Source organism: Gracilinanus agilis, chromosome 3 (assembly GCF_016433145.1).
Source record: "Gracilinanus agilis isolate LMUSP501 chromosome 3, AgileGrace, whole genome shotgun sequence".
Taxonomy (NCBI): domain Eukaryota; kingdom Metazoa; phylum Chordata; class Mammalia; order Didelphimorphia; family Didelphidae; genus Gracilinanus; species Gracilinanus agilis.
In genome coordinates, this window is record NC_058132.1 from 215,892,373 (window position 1) to 215,909,867 (window position 17,495).

The 17,495-nt window shown below is 32.3% G+C and overlaps 1 protein-coding gene across 1 annotated transcript in view; it reads left to right on the plus strand.

The window, feature by feature from the left end:
- The window catches only part of BOLL (boule homolog, RNA binding protein), a 66,594-nt gene that overhangs the window by 3,600 nt on the left and 45,499 nt on the right, over positions 1–17,495 (plus strand). Inside the window, exons 2-6 of the mRNA XM_044669064.1 lie at positions 2,043–2,186; positions 4,702–4,793; positions 10,174–10,228; positions 12,841–12,916; positions 15,482–15,609. Coding sequence (XP_044524999.1) covers positions 2,043–2,186; positions 4,702–4,793; positions 10,174–10,228; positions 12,841–12,916; positions 15,482–15,609 — 495 coding nt within the window. The remainder of the gene's footprint in view (positions 1–2,042; positions 2,187–4,701; positions 4,794–10,173; positions 10,229–12,840; positions 12,917–15,481; positions 15,610–17,495) is intronic.

Consider the following 17,495-nt stretch of genomic DNA (forward strand, 5'->3'; position numbering starts at 1 on the left):
GAGAGAGAGAGAGAGAGAGAGAGAGAGAGAGAGAGAGAGAGAGAGAGAGAGAGAGAGAGAGAGAGAGAGAGAGAGAGAGAGAGGGGCATGTTATTTCCCTCATTGGACTATAAGGTCTTTGAGAAAAGGAGTTGTTTCATTCATGTATTTGCCTCCCTAACACCTGGAACCTGTGCATAATTAGATACATTCTAATCTTATATGTGAACCTGCTATTATTTATTTACAAAATTTTCTGCTGTTTTATGAATATATTGTTTTAAATACTATATAATTAGCCAAGGAACTCTAGCATGGCAACCTGCACTTGGTGTAGCAAACTTTTCCTTTGTATACCTTAATTACAGAGGAAAGAAAAACTCATGTTTCTCCCTCCCTTCTGTGTTTTTTTTTATACTTTGACTGTGGGTGCTTTTCTATAAATGCCTTTTATATAACTGACTTAGATACTTTTCTGTAAGCTAGAGTGTAATAGGAGCAAGGAAGGACTGTTGCTATGTTTCCCCCTGAAAGATAATACTACAACAAATGTGGAAGGAACTTTTAACTCACCTCTTGGGAAGATGCAGATTCCTTCCTTTTCTTTTATCCATATCTTTCTTAATAAGTAAGGTTGAATCATTTCATAAACCTTTTTTTCTAACCAAGAGAAATAATTAGGCTCCAGAAGACTTTTGGTCTTGACATAATGATAGAATAAGTTCTAGTCACTGGGAATGATTTAACAAAAGGACAATCACAGTAGAATAAGAAGTGGGAAAAACATTGAGAATCTTCCTGTGGTGCTGAGGTAGGATTTCCATATTGAAGACTTGAGTAGAGTCTCATCCTTCTGCAAGGTAATTAAGAGCCACAATCACCTGCCACTGACCAAATTAGCAAACATTACCTATGCAGTGCCTCATAACAGCACCATCTGATTCCTTCCTCTCCCTTCCCCACCCTTTCCTAATTAATACTAGATTAGTTCTTGTTATTGTTCCTTTCCAGGAGAAGGTTGAAAATTATCTGGTATTTCAGTGACTAATTGAAACTTGTATGAATATTTTCTAACAAGGCTTTTGTTTGCATTTTCATGGTTTTGCTTTCAGGGCAGAAATTATTAGTCTGATGAACTTAAATTTCTGTCCTTATCTGAGTAAATTGGGATATTTACATATAGGACTTCAAATAATATGTATGAGAGAAAAAAAACCAGCAAGATCTTGAATTGTATCTCTGTTTATGCCTTTATTCTGAAAGTAATTGAAATAACATTTATCTTGGTTAAAGCTATGTGCATATATAGATGTTTTATAAAATAAATCATTGGTATGAAGAACTAAAGACTACAATATTAGTTATTAAGACACCATTTACACAACATCGATTTCTCAAATCCTGCCTTCAATGTGGTAGGTGTAGAGAGGTTTAGCAGTGTTTTAAATACATATTTAGCTAATGATGTCATGAGATTATTAACCTCATGACATTAGGGTATTTTTAAACTCGGTAAAAGATTGCTTTAATCTCCCTTTTCTTTTTCACTCTACTTGGGTTTCCTCCTGACAATTTGTATACATACATTTCCCTAATTTTCTTCTATCTTCTCCTACATTTTTTGTTTGAATGCATCTGATTTAAGCTCTCTCCCTGTATTATTGCATATGGATTATTTTTATATGGCTAGATTTTTAAAGCATTAAATATATTAAAATCTTACATTTGAGTTTGTTTTTCCTGTCATTCCTTGTTTTTGAATCCTTACGTTCTTGGAATCAATAGTAAGTATTGGTTCCAAAGCAGCAGAGTGGTAAGAGCTAGGCAGTAGGGTTAAATGACTTGCCCAGGGTCACATAGCTAGAAAGTATATGAACCAGATTTGAACCCAGGACTTCCCATTTATAGACCTGGCTTTCTATCTACTAAGTCACATAGCTTCACTTGTCATTCCTTTTTTAGTTTTACCTTCATAAAAAATAGTTGCCTTTATCTTTACCTTGTGTCAAGTTATAATAAAAGATATCTAAAATAAATCCTAAAAGTATTGTTTTATCTTACAGCAAACCACAAATCAGACACAAACAGATTCTTTATCTCCATCCCCCAATCCTGTGTCACCTGTGCCTTTGAATAACCCAACAAGTGCCCCAAGATTTGGAACAGTGATTCCTAATCGTATCTTCGTGGGAGGAATTGACTTTAAGGTATTTTAAAAATAAGGTTTTTTTTGTCTTAAAACTTCTTTATGATTCTGTTTTGCTACAGTAATGATATTTATAAATCAAATTTGTTAATATTGTTTTATCTGTCATTTCATTTAATGATCACAGTAATTCTGTGAGGGGGGTAGGTAAGACAAATGTCATTAAATCCAATTTACAGAGAAAGAAATTGAAAATTATCAGCATAGGAAACATTTTGAGGAGTAGGATGAATTATTTTCAGTGACACAGATAGAAATATTTCACCACAATGTGAGTTTTTAGGATATATTATTATAGTATAGCTACCCCTTTAATATTTGCAGTGAAGAGTTGTCATAAGGTTATCCAGACTTCTTTCAGGTAGCATCTATGAAAGGAGCCAGGTGAACTTCCCACTTTTTTATTGCCATTTTCTGAGCCAAAGATTGGTTCCAACAAAGCAAGAGTGAGCAGCAGCAATGATATAGGTTCTTTTAAATTATCTTTTCTTAGAAAGCTAAGGATTTTCTGTCTTTCCAAATACTTTGTACATGTTCCTCTCTTTTTTTTTTATTTCTGTGCCTCACCTTTGGTCTGATAAATAGAGCTGCATGTTTATTGAAATAAATAATAGTATCATAAATTTATAGTCTGAAATAGACCTTGGAGATCATTTGGGTTAGCCTCTCCCCTCACTTTATAGATTAAGAAACTGAAGTCCAAAAAAGTTGTGTTTCCCTCAAGGTTATAGAGGTGATAGAGGAAGGATTTGAAGTCACGCCTACTAACTTTCAAGTTCATTCTTTTTTAATACTATTCCAAAACTTGCCAGAGAGTATTATTTAGCTTATTTTCTTTATTATAAACCAGCTTTGTTCCCATTGATTCTGATTGAAGCAAAGGGAGGACTGAGATCATCTTTAAGGTCTTAGCAAGAGTTTGCAAGGTTTGTTTTTCTTAGCAACTAACATATTGCCTTGTATATACTAGTTAACCAATAAATGCTATTGGTAACTATGAATTGAATTAATAGAACCTAAATAAAAACAACAAAAAGGCATCATAGTGGTATAATAGTGGTATTGGAAATCATCCTGCCACTAACTGAGTATTCAGATTTTCATTTTTATAGATAGAGACCTGTTCCACACATTAGAGAAACATTTTGAGCTGGGAGAAATCAATGCTTATACCTGAAAGTGTTGTACTAAATCTGTTCTTATCTTAAAAATTAAATTGCAGTTGATTCCACTTAATGGAATCATTTTGGGGTGAAGTGACTTGATTCTTTTAACTAGCTGTTTTGGTTTAAAAAATTCATATAAAACCATTATCCTAGAAATTTAAACATCAAAAGTCTACTGATATTTCACATTTTTGTTGTTAATTTCAAATAGCTTCATTGTCTAAGTGAATATTGATTCAATTATAAAGTTTCTGGTAGATTTCTGCAAGTACCCTTTATTAAATTAAAAATAGAACACACTTATTAGTCAGAATTTATTAAGCCACTTTAAGAACTAAGCACCATGATAGACAGTAGGGATGCAAAAACAAAAGTCAAACATTCCTGTCTTCAAGGAGTTTGTGTTCTATCAAATGTAATTCTATTGAATTCCGTTAAATCCAAGTTCAGGAATTTATGAGGCCAAGAAGGGGGTGTTGTTTTGACTTTAAGCTTTAGAATTAAGTTGCATATATTCTGTATACATAAATATAGTATTTCACAGTGACTTAACACCTTTAGGAATAAATGAACAAAGTATTTGTTATCTTGGTAAATACTCTAAGAGAGAAACCAACAATTCTAGTAACTACTGTGTGGCAAACCCACAGATTCTTTTCAGAGACAAGTGCAGAACCTTTTCAGCAATCAGTTATTAAATGCCTACTATTTTCAAGGTACTTTTAGGCACCAGTAATACTAACAGTTCCTTCTTTCAGGGAGCTTACAACTTAGTCGGAGAAATGACAGCCATGCCTCCATAATATATATTAGAATGTGAATACATAGAAAATATTTGAAGTGTTGTGAAATGTATGTTTTATGCCTTGTTCTTTCAAACTTTTTGGGCAAGGATCTGTGTCTTATTTCATCCCCAAAGGCTACCATGGTATATTTGTGTATAGAAGAAACTTAGTATATACCTGTTTAATTGAAGAAAGGTACTAAAAAGCAACATGATTTTTATTTCAGAGGATGCAAATGCAAATCTCACCTCTTTCAAACCTTATTAATACACAAACATTCAATATCTCAACTTCTTAATAAGTTATATTTTAAGTAGTTTAAATAAACAACTGGTTTTTAATCACTAATGATTCTCTAATCCTTTGTACAGACTAAAATCCTGGCAGCGAATTTTATAAATATTTCCCTTTTGTTAGAATATTTTTCTCCAAATAATTTCAATGTTTATATAACAGAGTTGGTCTTGGCATCATTTATATCATATCCAAAACAGTCAAAATTGTTCTGTTCATTTTTTAAAGATTTTTACCTTTTTTGTTGTTTATTTGCTTTTACCTCCATTAGACTAATGAAAATGACTTAAGGAAATTTTTTGCCCAGTATGGGTCTGTGAAAGAAGTGAAGATTGTAAATGACAGAGCTGGAGTATCCAAAGGGTTAGTATGGTTGCAATTAGTACATGTTCTAAAAATTAGAATGAAGTTCATTTTAAGATTTAGAGCTAAGATTAAGAAATATAATGTCTTATTCTTCTGTATTGGGACCAAAATGCATTCTGTCCCATTATCCTTTGCTTTCTGATTTCATATAGAAATATAATAGGACAATAATATTCCTTATCATGAAAGCTGTCCAAAGTTGGGACAAGAGGACCAAGGGACATTTCATTCTTAGAGTAACTAAACATTTCAGTCTTACAGTAACCAACTAAGAATTATAGATAATGGCAGAAGTATGATATATAAGCAAAATAATAAAATTTCCTTTAAAATGAATTATTTTTGTCATAATCAAGTCTTCCTTGTCAAAAATTTACTATTCTGCCTATATCTTCAAGATATCTTAATTTTAGGCATTCATAATGATCAAATGAATTTTTTTGAATCTCTACTAAATTACCTGCTATTTAGTCTTCTATGAACCAGAATTGTATGTAGTTCACATCTCCATGCTTCTAAGACACAATAGCATCTGATATTCTCTATAAGATTCACCCTAAGGCACTATAAGATACTTTGATTCACAAGGAATTTTAAAACTTCTACAGTGCCTCAGTATCACTTATGAAATAATAAAGGTGTTCAAAAAATTTTTAGTATTGAGTATATTTTATACTAATGTATCAAGAGTTAGTGATCAAAGTATAACTCTATTACCAGAATGTGATCAGCCGTGAGACATCAGTATTAAATACTAACTTCTGTGTGAAATATTAAAATATTGTCTCTGTCCTTAAGAAACCCACAATTAAGTACAATTAATACATACAAGGTGACCTAAAAGTCTTGGTGTGCTTATTGTGTTTATTAAGCTTTAAACTGCACCAAGACTTTTGGGACACCCTCGATATGAAACAATTAGAAAAAATTATAATGGATTCCTTTCCAGTCAAGTTCAAAGGAATATAATAGACTACATGTTAAGGGAATTTAGAGAAGCCATGGTGTTTTCAGAAAGCCTTTGTAAAGGAAAGTGAGATTTCAGGTAGACCTTGAAAGGGTCTAGATAGAATTTAAATTGACAGTAAGGTAGAAAATAAGGAAAAGAAAGCAGCATAATAAAAAATGTGGAAAACAAAATTATATTGGACCACATGACTGATAGTAATAAGACTCTGATGCCAAGGTTCATATATATGAGTAGTAATATTTTACGTTTGTTAGATGTGATGAAGGCAGATATTAGGCTTAATTCCTAGTTTGAGGAATTTGGGTTTGATCCATTTTTGCATTGAGAAGCCTCCATTTTATGTTCTTGAGAACAAGAATGAAATGAGGTCAGCAAGCAACTTATGTCATACTCTTTTCCTTTTTGTAATTTATTGACTAGTTGTCCATTCTCCCAGCATCTTCATTAACTTTAATACTTGATATGGCCTTTCTATCAGCCTAGCATACTTTAGTATTCTATTCAGGCTGCCAGCATTTCTGATCTCTTTCCTGAGCTCTGTTAATTGTGTCTTCAGCTACTTGCTCTACTCTAATGTCCCACATCTAAAATTGAATTCAGTCATCTCTCTTGCCAACTTTCCCTTCTCTCAGCTTCCCTCTTTCTATTAATGGTATCACTGGCCTTCCAGTTACCCAATCAATCAGTCAATAAATATTAAGCTTACTGTGTGCTAGGAACTATGCTATGCACTATAGATACAAAAAGGAGCAAAAGACAGTCCCTGCCCTTATAGAGCTTACAGTAGAATGAGAGAGATGACATGCAAACAGATATCCTATACAAAGCAAGCTATATGCAGGATAAATAAGAAATAATTAACAGAGGGATGGTACCTAGCTTCCTAGGATACACACTTGGATTCATACCCAGGTCCTCTTCAAATCCAGCACTCTTTCTTCTTCCTTGGACTATTATAATAACTTTCTAACTGGTCTTTTTTACTTTACTCTCCTTCGGGTAGGAAACACACACACACTTCATATTGCCAAAATAACCTTGCTAGTACATACATCTGACTGTCATTTCCCTGCTCAAAAAGTTTAAATGGTTCCCTAGTGTTCATATAATAAGATATAGTATTATCTTAGTATTTAAAGTATTTAAATATAATAAAATACAATATCTTAGTATTTAAAATCTTCCACAATCAGGATTCAATTTACCTTTCCAATATTATTTCACATTCTTCTCCTTCATGAATTGGGTTCCAGCCTAACTGAACTCAGCTTTTCCCAGAATTCAGCATGCTTTAAGCAGGCCCATCATTTCCTCCATCACCTATCAGATCGTTTTGTTCCTTCCAGGTTTGGTTCAAATGTTACTTCCTCTTTACTACTATTATTTCCACTACTACCACTACTACTGTTAGTACTACCACCACTACCACCTCCATCTCTACTACCACCACCACCACCACCACTACAATTACTACTGGCTTCAAATGGTTTTCTCCATTGTCAGACTTTAATGTATCTTTTCTCCATATCCATCATATTTTACCTTATATTATGATTAATTCCATTTCTTGCCATATCTTCCTTTCAACATGTTAGTTCCTTGACCAGGACTGGTATAATTTTTTTCCTTTGTATTTTCAGTGCTGCCACAATGGCTTATTAATAATTTTTAAAAATTTATATGAATCTAACAACTTGATTGCATGATTCCACACCTGATCATTGACTTTAATCACTTTATCATTCTGACAGTATCTCTAGCTGTTCAAACTTTTCTTGTATCCAACTCTTTGTGGCCCTATTTGGGATTTTCTTGGCAAAGATACTGGGATGGTTTGCCATTTCCTTCTCTAGCTCATTTGACAGATGAGAAGATTAAGGCAAAAAAGTTTAAGTGATTTGCCCAAGAACACAGAGCCAATACTGTCTGAGGCCAGATTTGAACTTGGGGAGATGAATCTTCCTGACTCCAAGCCTGGCACTCTGTCCAAGATTCAATAAGTAATGTGAAATTGCATTCTCTGATCACAACTTCTTAACCCACCTCTCCCCATTCTTATTTATTTACAATAAACTGATTTTATGCCTTTATGCTAACCTTCATTTCCTTAACATTACAGTTCTTCTAGTCCATATCCCCCAACTCACCTTGATGCTGTTTCACTACTACCCTAGAATTTCTTGTTTTCCTAACACTTCATTACTGGCCTACAAATCTTCAACATTGAGTACTCCCCAGAATCTGATATCTCTACTTTAGCTGGTGGAAGGCTGGATGGATGAGCATTAGTTAAACATGTACTACGTGCTAAGTACTAAAGATATCAATGCAAAATTGAGACTATCTTAACCCTCAAGAAGCTTACATTGAGATGGGAGAAACTAACTGCTAAGTTTCACTGGGAAAAGTCATAAAGTCAAACTGATCTCATACATGATTTTGCTTTCAAATATGGCCTTCTTACTATTCCTCACATAATATATCATCTCCCATCTCTGTGACTTTTTCCTCACCTGATAACCATGCCCAACTCATCTCCACTTAGAATCCTTTGGTTCTTTCAAAACTCAGCACAAGTACTATCTTAATATATGATTCCACCAGCTGCTGGTTCCTTCCCCTCAAAATTTTCTTCAGCAGGATATAAGTTTCTCAAAGGCAAGGATTACTGCATTTTTATTTATCTCCAAATCCTAGCACAGTGCATGGTTCATATATCCATTTGTGTTACTTTTCTCTAAGAACCCTTCAGTGGCTCCTTCCTTCTTTCTAAATAAAATTAACCTTCCACAGTTTGGTATTTCTCCTACTTCATCTCCTATTACTCCTCTCCACACCCTACAATCCTGACAAATGCACCCCAATTATGTATTAAGCACTCTTTTGTTTTGCCAAAGCCATTCCCTCTTCCTAGAATGTCTACTTTTTTCATTTGCTGAATTCATATATATCCTTTAAAACCCAACTCAGATGCTACTACCTCATCCATAAAAATCTATCCCTAATTCCAACTCTCCACTCCTGAGTGGTAATAACCTTCACCTCAGACTTCACATAGTACTTTCTTTTGTAATTCTCTAATGTGTTAAGCTTTAATACACATTATAATATGATGTCTTATTTTCCTTTTAGATTGTAAGTTCCACGAGGGCTAGAACTGTCTCTTATCCAAATTTTGTACACTATATGCTTCTTTACATAATGAGTGCTTAGTAAATGTTATCTTGTATTCCTCAGCTATGTTGACTAGCAAAGCATTTATTACACAGTATACATAATTTTAAAACACATAGAATTATAAATCCTTTTTCTATCTACATACAAATATATATCTAATCAAAATATCAGAATAAAATATTTGATGAATCTACTAGGATAAGAAAAAGATAAAAACTTTTGTCTAAAAATAACTTTCTGTTACAGTAGCTGATTTACTGAAAGGTAAATAGGTAAACTAGGGCACTATTAACTAGATTTCACCAGTTTCACCAAAAAAAAAGGCATTGTTTATTACTGAAGTTTTTTCTTCTTTTCTTTGTACCTCTTGACAGAAAAGTTAATCTATCTAAACCTAAATGATTTCATATTTATACCAAAGTATAAATAATGTCACTTGTTATTTGATAAAGCTAGGGATTGGACTAGTAATTTCTCCCAGAGGGGAATATTATGCCAGTTCAGATTGATAACCGTCTCTTAAAACTTGTCATTACTAAGTGAATTACTCAAATTGATGCAGCCAGCATATGCCAGAGATAGGATTTCTAGTTCTTTATCCACCATATCACTCTTCAGAGTCTTGAAATAGCTTTATATGATCCATGCACCGTGAAGAACCATAATTAAAATTAGAATCTTGTTTTACAGGTAAACATGCCACTTTAATGTGTTTAATTAGTAAATGCTCTGGGAGAACATATTATGCTTAATTTCCCTACTAATTTGTTCACTTAATTACCAGTGTAAAAATGCTATACTCAATTTTTTAGTAAAAAATGCTTAAGATTTTAAATTTGCTACTCAAGTCCATATTCAGATAAGACCACATCAATTTTTAGAGGGAGCTTGTTTTCTTGGACCTAAAATCAACAAATAAGTAACTTGCATACTAGAAAGTAATTCTGTAAGGCTATTTTGACTGATATCCCAGACTTATTCTCATAATATCTCATATGTCCATTAAAGGCTTCCCCTCTTTAACCTAGTGCTCGAGAAATTTATCAGAGGAAAAACATGAAGATATCAAATTATGAAGTTGTCAGTAATTGATCCAACTTCTCCCTCAGCCTAGTAGAGTGCTTTTTTTTTAATCTTGCCCATCTCTATTTTATAGAGGTAATCAATGCTTTAAAGTTTTTTTAACCTTTAAATACTCCAGAAAAAAAATAATTAATATGTTTTATTTAGGTATGGTTTCATCACTTTTGAAACACAGGAAGATGCACAAAAAATTTTGCAAGAGGTAAGTTATTTTTCTAACAAATAATACGTTTTATATATTTATACATACATTTACCTATATATTTTTTGTTAATTAGAAATCTGTCTTTTCTCCCTTTCACTTCTCCCCACTGAAAAAGAAATAAAAACAAAACCTTTGTAACAAATCTGTAGAGCCAAACAAAACACAATTCAGCATTAACCATGTTATCTAAAAATAGGTGTCTCAACATATAATTGGGAGTCCATCATCTTTCTGTCAGGAGATGAGTAGCATGTTTCACTATGAGTCCTCTGGAATTTTGGTTGATCACTACATTGATCAGGGATCTTGAGTTTTTGTAAATTGTTTGTCTTTCCAATATCATTTTATTGTCTATATTTTCTCTTGGTTCTTCTTACTTCACATCAATTTATATGTCTTCCCCAGTGTCTCTGGAACCTTCCCTTTGCCATTTCTTACAGCACAATATGCCATCACATTCATATAACATCACTTATTCAGGCATTCTGCAACTGATGGCACCCCCTCAGGTTCCATTTCTTTGGCATAAAAAAGAATTTTAAATTTGTTTTTGTACATATGAGTTCTCTATCTTTGATTTTGGGAAGATATATATCTAGTAGTGGTATTGCTAGACCAAAGAGTTTTTACAGTTCAATAAATTAAGCAACAAAGTGTCTGAGTATATATAGTATTGGACTTGAAGACAGAAAGACCTGAGTTCAGATTCCACCTCACTTTGTAGCTATGCAACCCTCGGCAAGTCACTTAACTTCTCTGAACCTCACTTTATTCATCTATAAAATGGGTTGAGAATAACAATAGTACCTACCTAATAATAGTGAGAATCAAATGAGATAATATGTACAGCACTTTGCCTACCTTAAAACACTATATAACTGCTAGTTGTTATTACTTTTATCATTATTACAGTAACTATTATTAGCTGAATCAGTTCTTAACTTCACCAGCAATGCATTAATATACCTGTTTTCTGACAGCCTCACCATCATTTGTCATTTTTTTTGTCAACTTTGCCAATTTGAAGTGAAACTTCAGGATTGTTTTAATTTGCATTTCTCTAGTTATTAGTGACAGAGCATTTTTCCTGTGACAATAGCTTGGATTTTTTCCTCTGAAATTGCCTGCTCATATCCTTTGATTACTTATCTGTTGGGGATTGGCTCTTATTTTTATAGTTTTATATTTGAATCAGTTCCCCACGTATGTTAGAAATTAAACCTTATAGAAAGTAACTGTAATGATTTTCCCCCAATGATTTTTAAAGCTTCCTTTATATAATTTTAGCTTTGTTGGTTTTGCTTGTGCAAAAACTTTATAATTTTGAATAATCAAAATTGTCTATATTACTTTCTTTGACCCTTTTTCCTTGTTTGGTCATGAACTCTTCATTTAACTTTATTTTTGGAACTGTATGTTGATACTAATTATGTAAAGTATCAATTTTAATATAATTCGGTATAATTTAAAATGTTGTCTAAATGCAAAATGTTCTCATCTTCCAATAGTAGTTTTTCTTTTTACAAAAAATTTGGAACAAAAAACACTCCAATAGAAATTTTATATTTTCAAGAGCCCCAAATAATTTAGTGCATATGGATTTTTAACAATTCTTCATAGATAATTTTTCCCTTAATTTAGGTTAACAGAAGAAGAATTTGGGGTCTTCATGTCTTTTAGCGTTAATGATATATTTGATTCCTACAGAGCAGAACAAGCATAGGATCCTAAAATTGGAAGGTACCTCACTGTCAGTCATCTTGTGTGTCCTGCTGCTTCAAAGCAGGACTATATTAAGCCCTTCTACTGACTTTATTCTTGAAACTACATAGCAAGATTTTGTAGCCTGCAGTCCAGTGTTTTAACTTTGTTTTAGTAAATATATTATTTACCTTAAGATCCTAAATGCCCTATTATCAGCACAAAAAAAATTTTTTTTTGCCATTTTGAGCATTCCTGAAAATCAGAATCATTTTCAGAGTAATTTAGTAAGTATACTTTTAAAAAACACTTAGTTTATGGAATTTCCCTGTAATTAACTCTGACCTTGATTGTATTGTCCTAGATTCCTATATACCCTAAAATAAAAAGATTGACATGACTATTTAAACTATGTAAGTTGGAGCCTAACTCCATTTTTTAGATTAGCATTTAGGAGAAAGCTATAATTATAACTTTTGGAAATTGTTATATGGCAAGCTATAAAAGATCACAAGAAAATTTTAATTCTCAGCATCCCCGTGTTAGGAACAGAAAACAAACAACTTCAATGCTAAGAAAACTTTGTTTTTTGACCAAACTTGTTACAGTTTTGAAGGGTGTTGATAATAGACATAATGTTCTGAAGTGTTTTTAAAAATTTTTCTTTATTTCTTTTATCAGTCTGCATGTGTTTGGTTTCTTCAGTACTTGACAAGAGTAGGAGTTTATTTACTGATTATCAGGGATACCTTTTTTTTAAGGTTTTTAGTGTTCAGGAATATTTCATATAGTTTCTGAAGAATATCACAAACTAAAGTTTTTATTCTTACTAACCATTCCTTATTAGTTTTATAGATAACTTGCAAAAGGAGGGGAAACTGAAGTACTTTTTTTCCCTTTTGTTTTAGGCAGAGAAACTTAATTACAAGGATAAGAAACTGAATATTGGTCCAGCAATAAGAAAACAACAAGTAGGGATCCCTCGTATGTATTGTTATATATTTTTTCATTATCTTGATGCTACTATTTTTTTAATTGATTATTCTGTTGAGATTTGTTAAAATGCCAGACATCTTTCACTTTATAAAAATTCATGTTACTACAAATTTAAAGTGAACATCTTTTCCCATGTATAATGTTGAGACTATTTTTTTCTGGGAGGAGCAAATCATATAATAAGATGTGGTAAAATCATACATGAGCATGTAGTAAGCAGTAAGCCTTTATAATCATATGTTTGAAAAAGAAAATAGAAATTTTACAATATTCTCTATTTTTAGATGGTCTACTGTAGTCTCAAATATAGTATCAGAGGTTAAAATGCCATATGAAGTGAAACAATGTCTAACGCTTCACAGATCTGCCTATTCATGAAGATCATGTAATTGATTTGATGAGATTTTAAATCCATATTTTGAATCTAACCTCTTCATTTTACAAATGTCAGTCAAAAAAAGCTAATTTATACTTTGCCACATAGCTAATTAGTGGCACAATCGGGACTATCTCCTAACTGCCTGTTCATTCCACTACACCGCAATATTTTTCATGATTTTGCTTTAGTATATGGAAAGAAAGTCACTTACTGACCAACTTTGAACTTGACAAGTGTTATTTTACTTTTTTAGAGCTATCCTATCATTTAAAATTTGGCCTTTTTGCAAACATCTTATCCTTTAATGACCATGATTTGTTGCAATGTCTTTAGATGGAATGAAAAGCACTACATAAAGTAAAAGATTGAAGTATTTAATTATTACTTAGTAATGAAAGCTTATTGTGATATATCATAGCTTGCTGATCTACTGACAGAAAATTAGATTGTTCATACCATTCTGTTTTCAGCCTACTGGTTTTTAAATTTAACTGATAACTGACCTTATTAGCTAGTCTTAACACATTACAATGTCATTTGTTGATTGGCAAAGTGTCTACTCACTTTGCCATACTATACAAAACCATACTATACAAAAACATTTGTATAGTATGATCACATTTCACCTGATAACAGCAATAGGAACTAGAATATTAAAGGACTTTCTTCTCCACTCCCTCTTACCCCCTTCTCCTGCTACCTGCCCACCAAAAAATTCTACTTGCTTTTGGGGTGGGTCATCATTTACTATGAAACTTAATTGGACTCAGATTAATTAGTTGAATATCTCTTACCTGAGATTGCAACATTTCTTGAGCATTGTAATAGGCAGTAAATATAGCTATATTATAAATATCTTCAGGATATTTAGGATTTCTAATTTGGCTTTGTGAAGTAGTTTTGAGATGAACCCCAATTTTATTTACATTTAACCAAAAACATAGTCAATTTATCATTTTTTCTCACTTAAAATTTTTAAGACAACCATATAATGAACACTGTGTCTTTGGTGGGCCCTCTTCATTTTTCTTTTTCCGTTAATTTCTGAACTGAGTTCTCTGCTTTTCAGCTACTACAGTTCTCTCTTATGGGGAATTAGGCTTCTGATCTTAGCAACCATTTAACTACAGACGATATTTAGGTCAAGATATCTTCTGCCGAGATTTCCAACATCATCTTTAGTTTCCCAATCAGAACAAAGGGCATTCCCTTTTCCCTAATTCACCCGTTCACTCTGGCCTTTACTTTTTAATGCTTAGGATTCACCCTGACTATAAATAATTTAAATTGAGGGAGATACTAGGACTATGTTGTATGATGATCTTTATTCATTCTAGGATAAGATTTTTTCTTTGTGCTTTTTTTATTCATCATAAAAAGAAGAGTTTTTCTTTGCACTGTTTTTAAGACATGAAATTACATAATTTCTTATCACCCAAGCATTGACCAGAATAAAACTCTAGCAAATAGGTGCCTTTTAATTCTAGTACTCATGGATGGTTGAATGTTACATTCTAATAGAAGCTTTGGAGTCTTCTTAGCCTCTCTGGGGGAAAAGAATCAGTTACTAAGGAGTCCCATTCTGGGGAAGCTTCAGGACAGACAATTCCTGATGAACCTAGTAGACTAGTTTTGAGGAACCACAGCTATTCTGGTTGTTTTGGATATATTGAGTTAATCCTGGTAACTTGAAATTTCCTTTAAATAAAAGACATGAGCAAGCAGATTGAAAAAAATTTTAATGCCCTACTTTTCTGTTCATTCTTTAGAAATTTTAGAGAAATTATATAACTTAGCCTGGCATAATCTCAATTAAACTAAAAAACCTAGTTTTCAATATAGTATTATTAAACCTTGATGTATAACATGCTTTTAAATGTATTTTTGGAATATTGTTTGTCTCTTGGGGCAGGTAAGTTATTTGTCTCATTTTCCCTACATAGTGAATTTCAGTTTACAAAAATTGGACCATGATAATTCCTTAAAGTCTAAGTAAAGTTTGTTTTTTTAAATATATATTAAACATGTTCTAACTTGACATCCAGAAGTTGTAGTTTGGTAAATAAAAATAATCGTGGTTAGATTATACACATATAAAATGTGTTTAATACATATTATAATAATATAAAATGTGTTTAATACGTATTATAATAATATAATATTATTTATTTTAGGTTCTAGTATAATGCCAGCAGCTGGAACAATGTACCTGACTACTTCAACTGGCTATCCTTATACCTATCATAATGGTGTTGCATATTTTCATACTCCTGAGGTAGCTTCTGTCCCACCACCTTGGCCTGTAAGTAATTTAAGTTGAGGAAAATTTATTTTAAAACATATTCAAATGTTTGTTGAAAATAGAACAATTTTAGTTCATCTTTATGTGAAAGTCATTCCCCTGCTCGAAACCTAGCCATAACTGCCCGGTGCATATTTAAGGAAAGGGGAAAAAATTCTTAGCTTAGCACAAAAATCTACTATTATAGCTTTATTTCATACTATTTCCTCCACATACTCAAAACTATACTGTTTTCTTTTTTTTGCTTTGGTGTTTACCCTATTCCCTAAGCCTGGAACAAGCCAAATTCCATTTCTTTTAAATGTATCAACACATATTGTTGTGTATTGGAAATAATTTTCTAACTTTTCAATCTCAAATGCCATATGATCTATAAAGCTATCACCAAATCCTCTCCCCAAGTAGAAGTGATCCTTCCCTCCCCAAATCTCATTTTTGATCCTTTTTGACCTCTCAGGCCTCTCGTATAATAGAATGACTTGTATCAGAGTTACTTGTGTATATCTCATTCCCCAATTAGATCACAGTCTCATGGAGGGCAAGGATAATATCTTTTTTTTTCATCTTTGTATCTTCAGTCCTTAGCACAAGTACTACCTCATATTTGACTTTCAGTTTAATAGATACTTAACTTGTAGTAAAGGGAAAGTTTTTGATTTATGATTTAAAAAATTGGAATAGTTTCATACCCTGTTAAGATTGATGCTGATTATTACTGAATTTTCATAGCATAATAGCAGTCTAGACTCTTAGTTAGATATAGTGCCTGCTTGAGTATGTCATAAGCTCTTTTAAATTAGTATCACATTAGATGCCATTCAAAATACATTTTAAGTGTATAAAATATACTTTTGAAAAGAACTTCTAGAAAAAAGATGGGGAACTGCTCTTCTATAAAGAACCACAAATCCATATAAAGGATTGAGAGCCACATACAAGTTTTGTTTGATTTTTTAAAGGTACTTTAAAAAGGTTAGATCCACTTAGTTTTAGTCCACTTAGTTTTAATTTAAGAACTAAGAATCAAAAACTGTTCAACAGATATTTATGAATTATCTTTCAGGGGCAGCTAAGTGGATCAGTGGATAGAGAACTAGACCTGGATATGATAGGTCCTGGGTTCAAATATGGCTTCAGATACTGCCTACCTGTGAAATCGTAGGCAAATCACTTAACCCCATTTGCCCAACCATTACTGCTATACTGCCTTAGAACCAATACTTAGTATCAATTCTAAGACAGTAGTTAATGGTTTTTTTTAAAAAAAGAATATAATTTCTATATTATGGTGAGTTAAAGTCCAGCATAGCTTTAAAGGGAACATGGGAAAGAAGAGCTATAGAAAGATGAAGTATAACTGACAAGAATTGGTGAGAATGTTTTCCTAGTATATTACAAATCTACTCAAAAGACCTTTAAAAAAGTGGACAGAAAACATACATGGAAAATTGTTATTATATATAATTGAGAAAAGAAAATATATATGTAAGAAAAGAAAAAAGAAAGAAGAAGAAAACTGCCTATGTATATCCAACAAACTAAATATCATAGAGAGTAACTAACTATAATGTAGGAAGAATATTTATTAAAACACCCAGAAATTCATAGGAAACAAAGTTTAAGAAAGGATCCATGAGTAAAAGAACATGTCCTCAAATGTTTATATGCAAAAATTTTAGGCACCAAGCAAGAAGGATCTATATACAAGGTCAATTCTGTCTCAAAGATATCACTGAATCTTCGTGGGATGAGACCTATGACTGGAATATGGCTCTTGGTAGCCATTAAAAAAGAGGATTCGAGGTAGGAGTGAACTATAGAACAGACTGCCTAGACAGAAAGAGGAAATCTATTACAAGTCTAGTTCAGAAGTATGATATACTATA